Source organism: Pteropus vampyrus, unplaced genomic scaffold (genome assembly GCF_000151845.1).
Source record: "Pteropus vampyrus isolate Shadow unplaced genomic scaffold, Pvam_2.0 Scaffold388, whole genome shotgun sequence".
NCBI lineage: Eukaryota > Metazoa > Chordata > Mammalia > Chiroptera > Pteropodidae > Pteropus > Pteropus vampyrus.
The window spans coordinates 1,325,463-1,346,130 of NW_011889169.1; the positions used below are offsets into that span (position 1 = coordinate 1,325,463).

General features: G+C 42.4%; 2 protein-coding genes and 1 long non-coding RNA gene across 7 annotated transcripts in view; 2 read left to right on the forward strand and 1 right to left on the reverse strand.

The window, feature by feature from the left end:
- HCK (HCK proto-oncogene, Src family tyrosine kinase) overlaps window positions 1–3,865 on the forward strand; it is a 36,975-nt gene extending 33,110 nt beyond the window's left edge. For both annotated transcript variants that reach the window (XM_011380150.2, XM_023523256.1), the window contains 2 exons: window positions 155–286; window positions 3,356–3,865. In XM_011380150.2, coding sequence (XP_011378452.1) covers window positions 155–286; window positions 3,356–3,558 — 335 coding nt within the window. In that variant the 3' untranslated portion in view covers window positions 3,559–3,865. The remainder of the gene's footprint in view (window positions 1–154; window positions 287–3,355) is intronic.
- Window positions 3,866–4,061: 196 nt separating this feature from the next.
- Window positions 4,062–16,949, reverse strand: LOC105305511. Of its 3 annotated transcripts, XR_897093.2 has the most exons (4): window positions 14,730–16,947; window positions 12,255–12,352; window positions 5,078–5,449; window positions 4,062–4,774 (listed from the first exon to the last, which is right to left on the reverse strand). It is a non-coding gene; the product is annotated as an uncharacterized LOC105305511 (long non-coding RNA). The 3 variants fall into 3 exon arrangements; XR_897092.2 differs by having other exon boundaries at window positions 4,062–5,449; window positions 14,742–16,949; XR_897091.2 differs by having other exon boundaries at window positions 4,062–5,449; window positions 14,730–16,945.
- The window catches only part of TM9SF4 (transmembrane 9 superfamily member 4), a 49,907-nt gene continuing 43,223 nt past the window's right edge, over window positions 13,985–20,668 (forward strand). For both annotated transcript variants that reach the window (XM_011380151.2, XM_011380152.2), the window contains exon 1: window positions 13,985–14,231. In XM_011380151.2, coding sequence (XP_011378453.1) covers window positions 14,217–14,231 — 15 coding nt within the window. In that variant the 5' untranslated portion in view covers window positions 13,985–14,216. The remainder of the gene's footprint in view (window positions 14,232–20,668) is intronic.

Genomic DNA, 20,668 nt, shown 5'->3' on the forward strand with positions numbered 1-20,668 from the left:
TTGAGGGAAATCACAGTTCAGGGGGCTGAGCGGGGCGGGGGGTGGGGGTTTAGTTGTGGGTAGCAGTGCCCTGTCTCGTTCCCTCACCCTAGCAGAAACCTAGTCCTGACTGCTCCCCAGACTCTCTCTGGCTCTGCTCTGTCCAACTCCACAGGGGCCAAGTTCCCCATCAAGTGGACAGCTCCTGAAGCCATCAACTTTGGCTCCTTCACCATCAAGTCAGATGTCTGGTCCTTTGGTATCCTCCTGATGGAGATCGTCACCTACGGCCGGACTCCGTATCCAGGTAGGGAAGGGGGCATCAGCTTGGGGATGCTTCCTGGTCCCAGCCTGGCTCCCTTCTCTTGTTAGTGTGTCCATTCAGGCCGAGTTCTCGATTTTCACCCCACACCTTTCCTTGGCTGCCCCATCTCGGTTAAGGTACCACTATCCACCCAGTTTCCTTTTTTTTTTAATTTTTATTTTTCAATTAGAGGTGACATTCAATATTACTTTGTATTAGTTTCACGTGTACAGCATAGTGGTTAGACATGTATATAACTTAAGATGCAGTCCCCTCAATTAGTCTAGTACCCATCTGGCACTATATATAGTTATTACAACATTATTGACTGTATTCCCTATGCTGTACTTCCCATCCCGGTGACTATTTGGTAACTACCAATTTGTACTTCTTAATCCCTTCACCTTTTCCACCCACTTTCTTAAGCCTAAAATCTAGGGGCTTCCTCTGCCTTGCCTTGCCTTCCCTTTCACCCCTTACCACATGCAAGAAGTCACAAGATTCTGGGTATTTGGTTCTAAAATACATACCAAGTCTGCCCACTTCTAACTCCACGGCCCCTACCCGCATCCAGGCCAGTGTCATCTGTCGCCTCGATGGTACAGTAGCCGACTAACCAGTCACCCTGCTTTCTCCCCTCTCTCCTATAGGTCATTCTCTACATGCAGCCAGAGGGCTTGTCTTAAAATTTTAAATCATATCTTGTCCCTCTCCACCTCTAACTCTTTTATGATTTCCCACCATAATTAGGGTAAAATCTCAAACTCTTAATTGTGGCCTGCAGGTTGTGCATGATCAAGCCCTTGCTACTTCTCCAGTTTCACCTCATCCTGCACCCCACCACCCAGTCACCTACAATGCCATACATGTCCCCTGTATGTTCATAACACCCTACACTGTCTCCTTCATAGCATTTATCACAATCGACCAGTATGTATTTGTTTCATATTTTCCCATCAGACTCTGAGCTCTACCAGAAATCGTGTGTATATTCCTCACTGGTGTATCTGCACTGCCTACCTCTGTGCTGGGCACATAGTGGGTTCTTAGTAACTATTTGTGGAATGGATGAATTTATCCACGTGCCTGTCGGCAGCGCCCTCCACTGAGTAGACCACATGGATATACAGAGATACAACCAACATATAGATTGCCTGGGACTCAGTAAATGTTGTTCTCTGCTCCTTTTTGGTTGGGATGTCTCCTGGGATACATGTAGCAAGGACACTGGGAAGAGGTGGGAAAGAGGATATAGAGAGTCCTTGACTTTCATGTAAACGGTCCCGAATTTGAATCCTGTCTCCATCAACGATCACACTTGGAGAAATTCACTTCCCTTCTACTCCAGTGTCTTCGCCTTTCAAAAAAATATGGCAATGATATCTATCTTGCAGAGGTGGATAGGAAGATTAGCAAAAAAAGGTAAAGACACTGTGCGTTCAACAGTACTTATCAAACTCCTACCATGTGTTAGGCATTGAGGACGCAGTAAAAGAGGAGGTCCCTGCGTGTGAGGACTTCATGTCCTAGCCTGGAGGAGCGCACACTAAACAGACACGCGGTCTCAGCTGGCGGCCTCCGCTGAGAAAAAAATGAAGCAGCGGCGTGTGAGAGGAAAGTGACATGGGGCTCCTGCAGACAGGGCACACCTGTCAGAGCAGGTCATATTTAAGTGGAAAGACAGCTGAGTGAGGATCTAGAAAAAGGATTTCAGGGAGAAGGCACTGCTCGCTCTTATGGCCTGAGGTGTGCCCGAAGAACTGTAAGGAAGCCAGGGAGCTGGAGATAAGGAATGAAAGCAGATGGTAGATGACGAGGTTGGCAGGGGCCGTATCTGGCAGGGCCCAGGGTCATGGTGAAGAGTGAATGGAGGTTACTCTTAAATATGCGGAAACTATTGGAGAGTTTGAGGCAGGGAAGTGGCATCATCTGATTTCCACCTGTCAGTGTTGCTTTGGTTCAGCGGGGAGAGTAGATTCAGGGCTGGGGACGTGGTGGCAGCCACACAAGTGGCACAGGCAGAGGTGGTGATAGTAACAGAGGTAAGTTGATGGGACGGTGCTACATTTTAAAAGAAGAAAAGATGTGACTTGCTGATGTGGAAGGTGAGGAAGAGCAAAGAATCAAGGATAGTTCTCATGGTTTAATTGAATGACTAGATAGGTGATGGTCTAGGGATAGGAATTCAAGGGTTCTGTTTTAGTCCAGTTAAATTGGAGGTGACTTGTAGACATCCAAGTAAAGATGTTCGAGGAAGCACTTGGATATTTGAATTTGGAGTTCAAGACTGGTAATATAAAATTGGGGATCACAGACAGTTAAGTGGTTGTTCTTAAAGATAACTAACAAACTTTAATTAAACAAGGAAATGGTCCCACTCATACATAGGGTGACATTAAGTCTGGCTACCTGACTGTTTTGTCTTGAGGAGACACCAGGAAACATCAGGCAGTGGCTTTTGGAACCCTGTATCCATTAGGATGGATTACGCTGCAAGTAACAAACTAAAAGACTCAGAGTGATGGAAGTGATAGGCAAGTTATCATTCCCCATAGTAAGGAGTCTGGCATTGGTGACTGGTTAGTTCAGCCGCTCAGCAGTATTGCATTCCCTGAAGGATTTATATCACAGCGCCCACCAGGGTCCCATAGAATCATATACTAAATTGATTTTGTACCCCTGAGGAATCTGAGGACTCTGGGTTAGTTTCTCTAAGATTGTCTTCCTCATGTGGTCAGATGGCTACTGTAGCTCCAAGGATCACATCGTCTGAGTGTCTAAAGGAAGGAGGAACTGTTTGTCCTCTGAAGTCTCTTTTCATCAGGGAGGAAAACCTTTCCTGGAAGTCTCCTAGGAGACTCCCCTCTACTCCCACTGGCCAAAACTCGGTGCCATGCCCCTGCTCTCACTGCAGGGGAGGCTGGGGAAGAGAGTATCTAGCTTTCGCAGTGGGAGGGGCTTAACTCCCAAGAGGAAGTGGGGAGTGATGGCTGTTGGGGAGGCAACAGCATCTGCCACCCCTGCACTCCTTTCCCCCATCCTTCCCTTTTTGATTCCATGGCTCTTTCTCAGGGAGGTCAAACCCTGAGGTAATCCGGGCACTGGAGCATGGATACCGGATGCCCCGACCAGAGCATTGTCCCGAGGAGCTCTATAACATCATGACTCGCTGCTGGAAGAACCGCCCTGAGGAGCGGCCCACCTTCGAATATATCCAGAGTGTGCTGGAAGACTTCTACACGGCCACTGAGAGCCAGTACCAACAGCAGCCATGACGGGTAGGACCAGGCGCTTAGGTGATGCCTCTGAGGTAGCTCCAGCACCGTCTTCACAGTACCTGCTCACCCTTTCCACTCCCAGACACCTACTCTCACTCCAGTAACAGTTCCTCATCTGTCAAGTGGGTGGGTTGGACTGGACAATCTTTTTGACTCTAGCGATCCACAATCTGCCATTCTCAAGAGACCCCAGCTGGATATTTCTATTGCCTGGGACAGCTGGATTCCAGTTACAGCTGTGGTTTAGATGGGAAACTTTAAAAATAATGAAATAAATATTTAAATAAAAGATACAAATGCTAAAGCTTTTACTGACAGGTTGGCTTTTCTTCCAGTCCCTGAATATCTATTTGCCTTTTTGCTGGTGACAAGTCAGAATTGGGGAAGGCCCTTCCCCAAGAGTAGTAGTAGGGGTTTAATACTCAAAATTTTCTAACTGCTGCAAAATAGCTACTGGCTGTGTTAGTTCCCTATTGCTGCTGTAACAAATTACCACAAACTTGTGGTTTAAAATGACACAAATTTATTATCTTACAGATCCAGAGTTCTTCAGAATTCTGAACTGGGTTGGCAGGGCTGCATGCCTCTGGAGGCACTAGGGAAGAATCCATTTAAGGAAATGGATTCTTTTCTAGCTTTTGGAATGTGCCGCATTCCTTGACTTGTGGTTTCTCTCCGCTCCTTACTCCAGACTCTGCTCCAGTCATCACATCTCCTTGTCCTTCTCTGAGTCTGCTGCCTCCCTCTTTCACTTGTAAGGGGCCCTGTATTTATACTGAACCCACCTGGATAATCCAGACTAATCTTCTATCTCAAGACCCTTAATTGTATCTGTAAAGTCCCTTTTGTGGTGTAAGATAACATCTTCACAGGTTCCGAGGATTAGGATGTGGACATCTTTGGGAGGAGGGCATCATTCTTCCTATCTCACTGGCGCTGGGACGCTGGATGGGTTTTTGTCTCTGAGGAGCTGGGTCTACCAGGATGACAAGAATGATTTTTTGTGATCAGGGCCCCTGACTCTCCTGCCAAGCCACATTGCCACATGAGCTGGTTGGTCTGGATCTCCCCCGGCACCAAGGGTATTTCCCATGGCCAAGAAGCCATCAAAGTTGTATTGTTCATACTGCAAGAATCCTGGGGTTTGGAGATGTGACTGCTGAGAGGTATCTGGTACCCTGTATGAGAAGCTCTCAGTGGAGGGGAGGGAGATCTGGGAAGGAAGCAGAGAAGACGGTGCTGGTGGGCCCTTTCTGCACTTTGTCTCAGTTAAAAGTCCCTGGCAGATAGCTTTTGCTGTCAGAGGAGCAATGAGAAGATGTGACAGTGGGATGGAGAGCAAATGACACCTTTCTGTATTATTGCATTCCCTGAAGGATTTATTTCACAGCACCCGCTAGGGTCCCATGGAACCCTATACTAAATTGATTTTTGTACCCCTGAGTAGCACAGAGTCTAACCTTAGGAACTGAGTAGAAGAACAGTGGAAAATAAAGCTATCAGTGTTTCAACTTACCTAGTTAGTAATTGAATTTCTCTCTTGCTTTCTGGTTTGGGATGTATCTTTGAGTATCTGAAAGCAGTAACCAGGATCTTGTGAAAGGAATTTGAACTCATGATTGTGGTACATTCAACTGCTGTTCAGTTATCCATAGGAGTTGATGTAGAGCTTGGCCATGAGACACTTTAGCCAATGGGATATTAGAAGATGTGACACAAGCAGAGGCTTAAAATGTGCTTGTGAGGCTGGCTTGCCCTCCATCTTTTTTCCCTGAAAAGAACATGGTCCAAGAAAGATGTGTGTCATGTGGAGTAGATGTAGACCCAACTCGCAGCTTGGAGTTAAATCTAGCTGAGCCCAGCCTCAATCAACTGAACCCCAGGTGACCTGTGGATATGGAAGAGAGGAGTAAATGCTTAATATTATAAGTCTTGGAGTTTGAGAGTTGTTTTGTTACATAGAATTATTACAGAAATAGCTGACTGAGACATGATCTCAAGAGTTGGAGCCTATTACTTTGTGGACAAGATCAAAGAGTTAATTCATGTCCTCTTGCTCTATCAGTTTACATTGCCCTACACTCTGATTTAGCCCTCTGGTCACAGGAAAGAGAGGTAGAAACATGGGCATAGACACAACACTAAAAGCATTATCCACGAAAGAAAAAATTGATAAATTGGACTTAATTAAAATTAAAAACTCTGCTCTGAGAAAGACAGCATTAAGAAAATGAAAAAAACAAGCTCCAATCTGAGAAAAAATATTTGCAAAACAAAGATCTGACAAAAGACTAATATCCAAAATATACAAAGAACTCTTAAAACTCAACAATAAAAAAACAAACGACCCAATTTTAAAAAGGGCAAAAGACCTGAATAGACACCTCACAAAAGAAGCTATGCAGATGGGAAATAAACATATGAAAAGATACTCAACATCATATATCATTAGAGAAATACAAATTTTAAAAAACAATGAGATACCACTACACACTTATTTGAATGGCCATAATCCAGAACACTGACAACACCAAATGCTGTTGAGGATGTGGAGCAACAGGAACTCTCATTCATTGCTGACAGGATTACAAAATGGTACAGCCACTGAGTCAACTATAAGCACAGCATCTGTGGATTACTTGCTGAATCTTAACAGGTGGCCCTGGAGGGACACAGGCTGGAGCTAAACTTGGCCATCAGGTGAACCCCTCTCAGGATGAACTTAGTGAGAACTTTAAAAAAGAGATAAAATATCTATATATTTAAATATATATATATTTTAAAAAGAGATAATATATATTATATATTTATATTTTATATATATATATATATATATAAATGGAAATAGAAATTATAAAAGGGAACCAATCAGAAATGAAGAATACATTACCTGAGATGAGTATATTAGAGAGAATCAACAGAGTGGATGAAGAAGAGGATCGAACCATCAATAGAGGATGGGAGAGCCAAGGACACCCAATCAGAATGACAAGAAAAAAGTAACCAAGAATACAATAATAATTTAAGAAGCCTATGGTACAAAATTAAGCGTAACAACATCCGTGTCATAGGGGTACCTGAAGAGGGAGAACAAGAAGTTGAATATATATTTGAAGAAATAATGGTGGAAAACTTCCCTCAGCTGGTGAAGAAAATAGACATACAACCCCAGGAAGCTCAGAGTCCCCCAAAAAATGAACCCAAAGAGACCCACACCAAGACACGTCATGATGAAAATGCCAAAGGTTAAATACAAAGAGAGAATCTTAAAAGCAGCAAGAGAAAAGCAGTTAATTACCTATAAGGGAGCTCCCATATGGCTGGAATTTGATTTCTCAAAAGAAACACTGCAGGACAGAAGGGCTTGGCAGAAATATTTAAGTGCTGAAAACCCAGGATCTACAACCAAGAATACTTTATCTGGCAAAGTTATGATTTACAGTCTAAGGACAGATAAAGAGCTCCCCAGACAAAAATAAGCTAAAGGAATTCATCAACACCAAGCCAATATTACAGGAATGTAGGAGAGACTTCTTTAAAAAGAAAAAACATGTATCGAAAACATGAATAAAGAATGGTAATAACTACATATTTATCAACAAGTACCTCAAATGGAAAAGAATTAAGTGCTCCAACCAAAAGATAGGGAAGCTGAATGGATAAGAAAACAAAACCCCTACATATGCTGCCTACAAGAGACTCACTTCAGATTAAAAGACACACAGACTAAAAGGAAGGGGATGGAAAAAGATATTGTCTTGATGGACCTAGAGGGTATAGCACTGAATGAAGTAAGTCAGATAAAGACAAATATCACATGATTTCATGTACATGTGGAATCTAAAGAACAAAATAAACAGCAGCAGCAAAAATGGTAACAAACTCATAGATACAGAGAATATTTTAAGGGCTACTAGACAGAAGGAGGGTTGGGGGGATGGTGAAAAGGGCAAAGGGATTAAGAAGCACAAATGGATAGATACAAAATAGTCATGGAGATATAAAGGGTAGCATAAGGAAAATAGTCAACAATGTAAAAACTATGTAAGGGGGAAGATATTATATTATATAGAATAATATTCTATGCCAACTATAATTGAAAAAAACTCATTGATGTGTACGATGTAAATATGAGCAATTAATTATCTATTATACTTCAATAAAGCTGGGGAAAAAATGGGTCAGCCACTTTGGAAGACATTGGCATATTCTTATAAACCTAAATACTCTTACTACACAATCCAGCAACACATTCCTTGATATTTACCTAAAAGAATTAAAAACTTATGTCCACACAAAACCCAGTATATCTGACATGAGGATATATCAATTTGCATTCTATTTGCATCCCTTCCCTTTTGGCAGTGACTGCTAGTTGTCCCCATATCCATATTCCCCCTTCTTCTAGAGAAATAGAATTTTTTTATCAGGAGCATGTGACTACCCAGAATGAAGACTATATTTCTTATTCTCTTTGCAGCGAAGTGTGGTAATGTGATTAAGTTCCAATCAAGGGGTTGTAAGTGGAAGTATGGCATAGCACTTTTCAGGGTCCTTTCTTAAAAGACAACTGATAGAGGCTCTTTTGCTCCTTATTTTTCATCTCCTCTTCTATTGTGCTGCCTAGAATGTACATGTGAAGGCTGGAGCTCTAGCTGCCATCTTGGACCCTGAGGAAAATGAATTAATTCTAGGGATGGCAAAGCTAGATGGAGCCTGGATCTCTGAAGGTATTTTAAGTACAGCCACCACATCGGCGAGGACAGTCCTCAAGAGGGTGTGGCATGCACTGTCAGTGTCCCTTAAAGTGAGCTGGGCTTTTAGCTGCCATCACCTGCATCACTGTGCCTGAGAGCTTTTTTTCTAAAACTGCACAAAGCCTCAGCTACCAGTGTTCTAAGAAAGCCAAAAGTGCTAAGAATCAACACCCTCTGAGATTAATGACTTTTGGGAGTTGGTGTATAAATGCCCCAGCTCCCTTGCCCCTTTGGGATAACTCTGAAGTGTGTATTTTGTGTTGTTTCCCAGGGTTTCCCAATAGTATTAAACTTCAGTTACCCACAGTGGTAACCTGCTTGACAACATTCCCTCTCCAAGTATAGTTCTGACATAAAGCTGAGTTGACAGTTTCACTTATATTCATGAATAAGATGAAAATGAAATAATGAAGTACGTATCTCTTCACTCATTAGTCAATGAGATGAGGAACTTGTTTGCTGAATAAGGTAAGAGTTTCTAATACTGTCACATTTTTGTGCTAATCACAATGTGACAGCTATAGACACGATACACTTAGTTTCATCTGCATTATTAACATTTTCTCTATCACTTTAAGTCTAGACCTGGGTTTGGCAAACTATGTTATTGGAACACAGCCACATCATTATTTATTGTCTGTAGCAGCTCTTGTACCACAAGGCAGAGTTGAGTAGTTGTGACCTAAACACACGGTCTTTAAAGCCTGAAATATTTATTATCAGGCCTTTTACAGAAAAAATTTTGCTAGCAAAACAATAACTCAAGTCCTGATTTGTATCATTTGCTGATTTTTGTGGTGTAAATAGTCCTACCACAGCCAATTTCAAGATACCGACTAGAACTGCATTATGACTTTCATGGGCTTCATGGGATAGATATTATATATTTATAAATAAAATATATATTAAATTAAATATAAATGATAGTCGACAACTGCATTGACACACAGATGAATATTTTAATATTACATATGAAAACATTTCTTCAACCCCACAGTTTTTTCCTTCTGACTTCAAAAGAAATTAATTTCTTTTAAACATTTTTATGGTCCTAAAAGTACGGTGGCCCTTGTGCACTGTGCCCACTGTGTTAATGGATATGTTGCTCTGCTACCAACCTAATACCATGGAACACATGGCTGGAAAGAGATGTGCAGGGGCACACCATTTCACGGTATGACTATTGTACACATAAAATAGATGTATGTAACTCAAGAGCATAGATACTAGTAAAATATAGCAAAATTATTAGGAAGTAGTATGTTTTAAATATCAAATGTTTTTATTTTAATATCATTTATTTAACTTTCAATTTCTATAATTTAATTTTCAATAATGCCTATGTTCAACAATCAGCTCACAAAATTCCTGAAAATTTAACTATCGGCAGTATAATTCTGGTACACCATTACCTTCTAATATCCCTTCACCTCTCAAATAAACTACTTTTGCTCGAATCCTTGTCTCAGGGTGGGCTTCTGGGGACACCAAATTAATACAGAGGAAAGTAAACTTCCATCTTGTTGAGCCACTGTTATTTGGGTGGGGGAGGGGAATCTCCCTTACAGTTGGATCTATTCCCAACTGACAGAGTATGGCTTGAGATTCATCCATAATGCAAACACTCAACAAATACTTTTTTCAGTACATATTTAATAGGGGCACAATTGGGAACAATATAGACCCAGTACAAGCCTTCTTGGGAGGTGGACTATAACAAATAACCAAATTATACCTATATATATGTGTGGCCAGGGAAAACCTCCCTGAGGAGGTGACAGTCAGTTGAGCGGAGACCTAAACATGAGAAAGAGCTAACCACACAAAATTCCAGAAAGAGGATTCCAGACAGAAGAAACTGCAAGTACAAAGGCCCTGAGGTGAACATGAGCTCAGCGAATTCCAGGAAGGCCTGTGTGGCTGGAGCCAGGTGAGTGAAGGGGAAAATAATAGGAGATAAGGCCAGATCATGCAGGGCATTGCAGGCCAGGGTGAGGACTTGAGATTTTATGTGAATTGCAACAGGAAGCCCTTGAGAGTTTTAAATGGGAGAAACATCATCTGATTTTTTTTTTTTTTTTTCGATTCTTGTTTTCAAAAGTCTGCTTTAACTGTTAAGTGCAGACTAGAGATTCGAGGTGACAGGAGTAGCAGTAGGGAAAACGGATAGTAGGCTACCACAGAAGCCTACTAGGTGAGAGAGAGGAGGGTGACCCAGGCAAGGATGTCACAAACAAATCACACCTCCTTAAACTCATGCTTTTGTGTGATCCTCTCCTACTTTGACTCTGGACTGACCTTATGACTTATTTTGACCACTACAATATGGCAGAACTGATGCTACAGAAGTTCTGTAGCTTAGGCCTTAGGAAGAGCCTCACAGCTTTCACTCTCACCCTCATGAACCTGAGACCACAATGTGAAGAAGCCTAAGCTACCTACTTGGAGATAAGAGACCACGTGGATGGAGAGTCCCATCTGATAGCCAGCACCAACCACCCACACATATGAGGCCATCTTGTACCCTCCAGCCCCAGTTGAGCCGTCAGATGAGAGTATGTGAGAGATCCCAGGTGATATCATCAGAATTGCCCAGATTGCCAACCCACAGAATCAAGAGAAATAAAATATCATTGTTTTGAGCTGCTAAATTTTAGGGTGGTGAGTTATGCAGCAATAAGTAAGTGAAGCCAGTGTGAGAAGGACATAGATTAATGCATACTACCCTTCTCCCTGGAGATAACTAAGGATCAGATTTGCTTCCTCTAAGCCCAGGCCCACCCTCCCATTCTCCTTAGAGAAGTATTTTTGCAGGTATCTGGAACCACATGCCCTGATGATACTCTAAGAGCCTTTTGGTTTGGGTTTGGTTTTGTCTGGCACAGCAGAGGCATGGATGAGACTCAATGGTTTTGAGTCAACCCTTAGCCCCCTTCTGATTCATTGGGTTACCTTGTCCAAGTTCCTCAACATCTCTTTATCTTAATGTCTCTATCATTCCAAAGATAAGAAGGCCTGTCCTACTGATGTCAAAATAATAATAATAATAGTAGTAAACATGTATATAGTATAGCACTTATCATGTGATAGACATTAGTCTAAGGTTTTGACATATACTGAGTTATTCAGTCCACATAACCATCCTATTAGGTAAGGTCTTTTATGACACATGCTCTACAGATGAGGAAGTTGAGGTTTAGAGAGGTTAAGAAACTTGCCCATCTTCACACCCATTAGGATGGGTATTATTAAAAACAACAACAACAAAAATAACAGTGTTGGTGAGTATGTGGAGAAATTGGAACTCTTGTGCATTGCTGGTGGGAATGCAAAATAGCGTAGCCATTGTGGAAGATAGTATGACAGTTCCTCAAGAAATTAAACACAGAATTACCATATGATTCAGCAATTCCACTATTGAGTACATGCCCAAAGAACTGAAAGCAGGGGCTGGAACAGATATTTGTATACCCATTTTCATAGCAGCATTATTCACAATAGCCGAAAGGTAGAAACGACCTAAATGCCTTAAAAAGGAATGAAATCCTGATACATGCTACAACATGGATGAAACCAGAAAATATTATGCTAAGTGAAATAAGCCAGACACGAAAGGACAAATATTGAATCATTCCATTTATATGAGGTATTTAGAATTAGGCAGCTTCATAGGCAGAAAGTAGAATAGTGGTTACCAGAGCCAGGGGGCAAGAGTTAGTATTTAATGAGTACAGAGTACAGAGTTCAGAGTTCTGGTTTAGGATGATGAAAAGTTCTGGAGGTGGATGGTGGTGATGATTGCATAATATTGTGAATATACTTGATACTACTGAATTGTATATTTAAAAGCAATTAAAATGGTAAATTTTATATGATGTGTATTTTACCACAATAAAAACTTTTTTTTTTTTTTAAGAAAAAAAGAAATTTACTCACCTGATGGAGCTAGTGAGAGGTAGGGATGGGATCTGCTCAGGCAGGCTAGCTCCAGGATGCCGGTGTATGTTACTGAAGGAAATTGGGATATGAAAGCCCTTTGGGAAAAATAGAAAGTATTAGGAGGAGAAGAACGGAAATACTGAGGAATAATATGACAGTTATGGACCTTTGTCCCTCATCGGTCATCCCTCTTCAGGCATACAGAAATTATGGGAAATACTCAGGATTCAAGCTCCAGGAGAACTGGGTGCAAGTTTGGAATCTATGGCTTACTAGCTATGAGACTCCAGGCAAGTCTGTTCTAGTCTCTCAAGCTTTCTATCCCTGTGGGGATAACATCTGTTCTGCTACTCTTCAGGATGGTTACACAGATCACAAGAGTAAATGAGTGTGTGTTTCAATTATCTATTGCTACATGAGAAACCACTCCAAAATCTAGAATTAGACTCAGCTGGACAGTTTTTCTGTTCCACATGGTGTTGGATGAGGTTATGCATGTGGCTGCATTCAGCTGCCAGTTCAGCTAGGGTTCGAATGTCCAAAATGACCTCATTCATAATTCTAGTGCTCAGCTGGAGTTTCTAAAATGTCTTGAGGAGTTGACTGAGCCTCCCTTCCTCTCCATGTGGCTCTCCAGCAGGGTAGCAAGACTTCTTTAGACCCAAGATGGTGGAAGCTACCAAGCCTCTTAAAGCTAAGACCCAGAACTGGCAAAGTCATTTGTACCACATTGTATTGGTCAAAGCAAGTGACATAACCAGCCAGATTCAAAGAGAAGAGAAAAAGAATCTACCTCTTGATGGGAGAAACAGCATGCTCATGCAAAGATGGGAGGACTTGTTGGACAATCCACTACAGTGGTGCTCATAGGTGGGGGTTAGAGTTCAAATGCCCCCTGCCGAAAGGCAATATTAGATAAAAGAGTTTTATGAATGGTTTAAACATAATGCTAAATGCTGCACCACACGGCAAATGGTCAGTAAGGGTTTATTACTATTATCAATCATTATTATCTTTTAACAACTTTCTGAAACAGTCACAGACAGCACTGGTACCGTATCCACTTTACAGTATTACATGGACCAAATGAATTTTCAGTTCTCTCCCAATTTTAACTCCATGACTCTTCAAGTCTCCTTTTCCAGATAGTGGAAACTGACGCTTAGGAAGGTTGAGTGACTTGCCTCGAGTCACATACTGATCTAACTAGCACATTGTGAAGTCCACATTCAAAGATGTCTTTCTCTACTAAATTTGCTGTTTTCATTCCTTCATTTAATGGTGTTTGTATCAAGCACTTGCCATATGCCCGAAAGTATACATAAGAATATAATGACAGTTATTTATTGGATACATGCTGTGTAACATTATGTCACTGGATCCTCATCATAAAACTAGAATGAAGGTATTATAATAATTTCCTCCCCATTTTACAGATGAGAATGAAGCAGAACGAGGTTAAATAAAAGACAGGATCCCACTCTCAGGGATTACACTCTATTTGAGAGGATACAGTATAGTCAAGCAAGTAATTCAATATATAATTACAAATTATTCTCTGAGTTGAGCTGTTATTGGAGCCCTGGTACCCATCCCACTCACCCAAATCAAGACCTCAGGTAACCCTGGCAACGAGTCTTCCTGCCAATAGTAAAGATGGCGCCCAAAGAACAACAGCGTTTACGCACGCTCCCATTACCCACAATGCCGTGAGGGAGGGGGAGGAGCAGTCTCTGCCAGGAGCTAATATGGCTCCTATAGTTACACCATCCTCTCTCTTCCTCTAATCAGCGACTTGACTGCCCAGACCAGGCTACCGATCAGGAGCTAAGTCTCCTTTGCCGCTCCTGACCGCAGCTACAGGAGAGACAGAAATAGGGTGCACCTCGCGGAGTTGATCTCCGTAACCAGGGAAACACCACTTCCGCTGACGTCATTACGGCGACACGTGGATCCAAGATGGCGGCGGCGATGGTGAGTGAAGGAGACTCCGGGAGCCGGAGCTGGAGCTGGGTTCTCCAGGGGATCCCAGGACCTTCCGGCGCCCCATGCATGGCCTCAGCCACCTCCGGATCCCCTAGCTCAGGCCTGAGGGACATCCCTGTTTGGGCTTGTCTTACCTAAACTCCCCCCTTCCCCGGCCTTGGCCCCGCACTAAGGCTTGTCAAGGCCCAGAGTTTTGGGGGAGGCACTGGTTCGGAGGAATGGTCTTGGCTACAGCCTCTGCCGGTTTCTGTTACTGCTTTGGTCTCCGCCTCTTGTGACCCCTCTCCCCCATTTTCCAGTTTCCACTACCCAGCCTTGATTTCTCCGAAGAGCACCCCCATTAGTCTCACCCTCGCTCCTCCCCCTCGCGTCCAGACCTTGCTCTCTCCGCCTCCTGTGCTGACCAGTCCGCAAATACGACCTCACCTCTGACCAGCCTCCCAGCCCAAGCCCTGTTTCGGATCTTTTCTAGAGCCCCGTCCTTACCTCAACCCTCACCTGTTCCTACCGCGCACCCGTCTTGACTGCAGCTACCATGGAGCACGTCCTTACCCCTCTTCCCCCATCTTTCATCCCCAGACACTTCCCTAACCATTTTTTCCTGTCTCCTCAATCAACTTCCTGCCTCTCTTGGGGAGCTTTTATCCCATTGGTTCTCAAACTTTACTGTGCATAAGACTCGGGAGGTATGGGGAGGCATGTTAAAAATGCAATTTCCTGAGCCCCTCCAAAGATTCTAATTCCGTAGGGCTAGGTGACGCCCAGGAACCCACACTTTTATAAGCACTCCAGTGATTATGATATAAATGGTCTGTATTACGTTTTAAAAAACACCATAGTAGCCCCGCCTGGCTGCCTGCCCTTCCCATGCCCCTACAGGGCTACACAGCTGTTAGGGATGAAGTTTTATTAGGACGGAGCTTGTTAGGATGGATCGTGTGTGTGACTAAGGGTGCAGTGTGCCTGGAAAGTGGGTCAGAACTTGTTGGCTCCTGGTACAGAACCCTGGAAGTAGATCTCTGAAGGACTGGCCTTTCTTCCAGAAGCTCAGCTCACATTCTGCTTGTCTAGAGATCAGAACCCAAATTGAAGACATTTAGTCCAGAGTGATTTTCTAGGTCTTCCTGCACGTTGCTTCCTTAGTAGATAATCCTAGAAGTGAAGGCAAAGGAAGACAGAGAAAAGGAAGTGACATTTGACTTTAACAAAGGAAGATTCTTGCTTAAATTTTTTGGTGGTGGTTTTTTCCAAACAAGGGTAGGTTATTGGCTGACAATGAGTTTCCCTTCTTCTCTTAACCGACTGGTAACTTAAGCTTTTTGTTTAATGAGGGATTCCTTATGTACAGCCTCAGAGGTTAGGTAAAAGATTTCACAGCCTTGCTTGGTTTCTGTGGTGTCAGACTTCAGTCTGCGCCATGAGTGGGTAAAATCCCAAAAGTGGCATGTTGAAACCCATTTTTTTTTTCTGGAGCACATTCAGAACAAGATGGTGTAAAAGCTTAACAGGAAGAGTCACACTCTCTTTTGCCATAGGGAAAACGTTCAATAAAGTGGCACTTACAGCATTGCACTAGGTTTTTAAGAGGCAGTAAGTTAGCAATACATAATTTTGGTATCCATTTATATAATCAACAAATATTTGTGTTTCTGCTCTGTGCTAAGACCTAGGGATATAGTTGTGAATTAGAGGGTCAAGGTCCCTAACATTGTGGAGCTTTTTCTAGTCTGCAGAGAGAATAAGTAAACAAGTACATGAACAAGATACTGTCAGGTAGTGGTAAGTGCTGTGAATACAGTAACCAATTTCAAGAAACTGAGGATATAATGTATACAGTGATCCACAGAAGCCAGTTTAAAGGGTACACACAAGAAACTTCATGTTCAATGCAATAATGAAAAGATGTAGAATCAAGTTTATAATGGGGATATGTGTAACAGGCAAAGTGGGGTTACAGATAGACTTGAGTTTGGTCTCTGTCAAGCCCTTGATTACACGGAAGTCAGAACAGTCTCCACACCCTCCTACACACAGGCTATTTCATAACCAGAGGTGGAAACATGGGGATCTGCTTGGGGGTGTATGGGTTTCTAAGGCAAGTCATACAGCTAAAGAGGAACTGAACTAGTGGACTCAGTGACCGTGGGAACAGGCTGGATTTTCAGTTCTTTTGTTTTGAAAGTTAGGGTTGCGGGTGCAAGTTTCAAGAGGTAATATTTATGGGCTTTTCTCTCTCCTCCCTTTCTTTAGTGAATGGTTCTTCCCCAAAGGTCAGGTCTGTGTTAGCACAGCAGGTCTTTCTTGAACCTGCAGGACCAGACTTCTCCAATCATAGGAGTATGGCTGGTGTAAACTGAAGTTCTCACTGGTTTTCCTGCCTGCCTTCTGCCCTGGGTTTAGATGACTTTATAAAGTTACAGGATATACCGAGTTGATCTAGCTGGGTCTGAGGTGAGAGGCAGGCTCATATATCACTTTATGAAAATATTGAGCATGTGGAATATGGTTTGGGGAATATTGTGGTGGAACTTGGGAAATGTGTATTGCGTACATTTGTAGGCATCTCGGGAATCTAGAAACCTCCATTTGGAGAATAAAATTTTGTGTACTTCTCTCTCATATATCATCGTTCATAATGTTTTGGATTTTAATGTTTTTCCTTATTGGTATAGTTCATATACCATAAAATTCACCCTTTTAAAGTATACAGTTCGGTGGGTTTTTAGTATAGTCACAAAGTTGTGCAACCTTCACCACTGTCTTACTTCCAGAACATTTTCATCACCCCAAAAAGAAACTCATTGGCAGTCACTTCGCACCCCTCCCACCTCCAGTTCACCGCAACCACTAATTTACTTTCTGTCTGTAGATTGGCTTATTCCGGACATTTCATAGAAGTGAAATCATATAATACATGGTATTTTGTATCTGGCTTTTTTTTTTTTTTTTTTTTTTTTTAGCATAGCATAATGTTTTCAAAGGTAATCCATGTTGGCAGCATGTATCAGTATTTGACATTTATGTCAAATAATATTCCATTGTATAAATAAACCATATTTTGTTTATCCTTTTATCCATTGATAGGCATCAGGATTGTTTCCACTTTTTGACTATTATGGATAACATCGCTGTGAACATTCATGTGCAAGTTTTTGTGTGAATGTGTTTTCAGTTTTCTTGGATATTTTCCTAGGAGTGAAATTGCTGGGTCAGTTCGCGCTGTTTTGAGCTTCCTTGGGTTTGATCCAGTCCAGAGGCAGGAGAATGGACTAAATGACCTCAGAGTTCCTTTGAGCAGATGGAGGCAGCCCTAGCCAGTCCCCTATCTCACTCAGTCAGAGGCATGGGGACTGTTTAGTGGTGGAATCTGGATGGTGGAGTCCTAGAACAGGAGGCAGGAGGCCTGCCTGAACTCTGCCACCAGTCTTGTGTGCGGGAAGTTGCTGTCTCCCCTGGGCCTGACATGTGGGTAGGCATCAGCCCATTGAGGAAGGAGCACTGGGGCAGGAGTCAGCAAGCAGCCTGTGCTTAGTCCCAGCACTGCCACTGATTCACGGTGGCCTAGGGCAAATTATTTTGGCTTTATTGGTCTGTTTCCACATGTCTTATGTGATATTATGGTTTGGACTTGATGATTTCTAAATGCCAGGTTGAAAATTCTGTGATTTAGAATATTTGCCCTTAAGGTGATTTTTGCTAATATGTGTGTAAAATCAAATTGATTTTGTTTTTTTCCATAAACATAGTCCCTGTGGTCTTTTCAAGCTTTTGTCCTTTGTGTTGACTGATCTCTTTAGTTGCCCCACCCGTCATGTATTCTGCAGGAGCCACTATGTCCTTGGTGCTGAGGTGCCAACACCAGGCCTTGGTTCTGATGTGTTTCTCTAAGGAATCCCTTTTTTAAAAGTGCCCTTAATCCCCTCAGGAAGTACAGGGGAGGCAGAGACAGGCATTAAGTTGCCTCTTGGTTTCTCTTTTACAACGTGGACAAAAGTTCCCCTTTGATCTCGGCATTAAAGAAGCAGGTTGCAAAATGCTGGAGAACGTTGAGTTTTGATCTCTGGGCACTGGCAGGAAGGTGGGAAGGACCCAGGATGAGTAAGGCCATCTGGCCACAGACAAATTATAGGGGCTACCTACCACCCCTAATCCGTCTTTGATCCCTGAACCATTTGCTGACACTAGTGTTTCCCAAATGGGGCATGGTTGGGGACACCCAGGATTTCTCAGTTCTGTCTCATTCCTCTTCATTGTTTCCTTCTTTTCCTTCCTACCATGATTTCCCACCTTTGCATGAGCATTAAACTGACAGACCTCCCAGGGTTTGAAATTCCGAAGTTTTGTATTCAGAAGGTATGCTAAGTGCTAGTAGCAGTTCTTCAAAACTTTAGAAGGGCCTCTGAGTGTCCTTAACATCTTGGGGCCGGTTTCTACAGGACATAGTCCAGACTCTAAATTGGCAATCCATGGACCACATCTTCACATGGACTTGATTAGGGGGTGAGGTAGACTGGCACAAGACTTCAGAATTTTTGAGTTGATTGTCAGTGTTTAATGATTAGGAGCGTTCACAATTCTAGATTTTCATTTTCTCTTGAAAATTTGGGCTCAAATTTCCCATCAGAAGCATTCTCTATGCAGGGCCCAGTTTGTCATTTTCAATTCCCTTTCTTACTCCTGAGCAGCTTCATCATTTAGGTCACTTGCATGACCTGTCTAGGTAGTTGAATTTGCAACCCCAGAATGAGATGGTCTCGATATAAAGTTTTTCCTACTCTGACATTCTGATTCAGTAGTACTCCCCTGTTACCTGACTTTAAAGGAAAACTTTCTATTCATATAATACATTTCAGTTGATAAACCATATGCTTATCCATTATTTCTTCTAATTCTTACAAAAGCCCATTTACAGGTTAAAAAAAGGCATGGTCTAAGGACCTGGGCTAGATTCTGATTTTATGACTTTCTGCAAATTTGCTTCTTTAAACCCCAGTTACCCTTTTTTAAAAGTCTTTTAAAAAAAAATTGTAGTAAAATATACGTAACATAAAATTTACTATTTAAACTACTTTATGTGTACAGTTCAGTGACATTAGATACAGTCAAATTGTTGTGCAACCGTCACCACCATCCAGCTTCAGAACTTTTTCACCATCCCATTTGAATCAATTTCCTTATTTTTAAATACAGGTTGATACTCTCCTGAAAGCATTGTTGTGATAATTAAATGAAATATGAGATGAAAATCCCTAGCACAGAGAGAGCACTCTGTTACTTTTCTACTCCAAGGTGCACTCTGTTACTTTTCTTCCAGAGATGAACCATTTAAGCCTGTTGCTTGGACTGAGAGGTTTGTTGTTGTTGTTGTTTAATAAATACTCAAGGCAGACAGGGAAGGTCAATGCATTTAAGTCTTATTTTTGTACTTTTTGGCCTCAGGGTTTAGGTCTGGTTGTCTGTTGCTTGCTAAGGATAGTTATTTGTTTCACTGGATTTCCAGTCAGCTTTGGGCTTTTTTCCTACTCCCAAAGAACAGTTTTGAGTCTTTTTATGTATCTCTACTCAACAGCTACTCTGTGTCTATGGGCTCTGAAATAAAGGCTACATTTTCAGAGTCACATGTGGCTAATTTGATTCTGGTTGGGGGTTTTTTTGTTTTTGTTTTTTCCTTTTCCTTTTTCAGTTCTTTAGCACCCAGGGGCTCCTTGGTAAGTGGTCTTTAGCCGTCATTAGCCATCCTGTGAGTGTGGTTGAATTTTTAGGGAGCTTTAGCTGACTGGGTAATTGATTTCAGTTAACTGTTGGCAAACTGTGCCCTGAAGCCTGCCTCTCTCTCTCTTTCCCTCTCTCTTCCTCTCTCCCTCTCCCCCTCTCCCCTCTCTCTTCTCTCCTCTTCTCTCTTTCCCTCTTTCCCTCTGTCCTTCCCTCTCTCCCTCCGTCCTTCCCTCTCTCCCTCCGTCCTTCCCTCTCTCCCTCCCTCCTTCCCTCTCTCCCTCTCTGTGTGTGTTTTCTTGATCTGGGGAGCAATTACTGCATGTTCTTAAAATGGCGAGTCTACCTTTGAGAAGGAAAAAGAAGTCTAGCTTACTGTTGAGGAAGGTGCTGCTTTTGCAGCAGGAAAGGCATGGAATAGGAACCAGAAAGACTGCTCAGACTGGCCAAACTATATCACTAGGTGATGCTATTTATATAAGGGAAAGGAGACTGCCTTGCAGACTGCCTACAGAAAAGAAAAGGTTAACTGCTGGTCACTGAAAAATGTGAGTGACTGAAATAATTTTCAGTTCTCAAGGGAAGCTTCCTTTTTTCTTTGAAGAAGTTAATGGTTCATACCTTTCAAACTGGGCTGTTCAAATTTTGGAGGTTGAGGGGGTACTTTTTAGTCCCAGCTGTTTTTGCATGCCTGGCCCCCAAGAATAAAACAG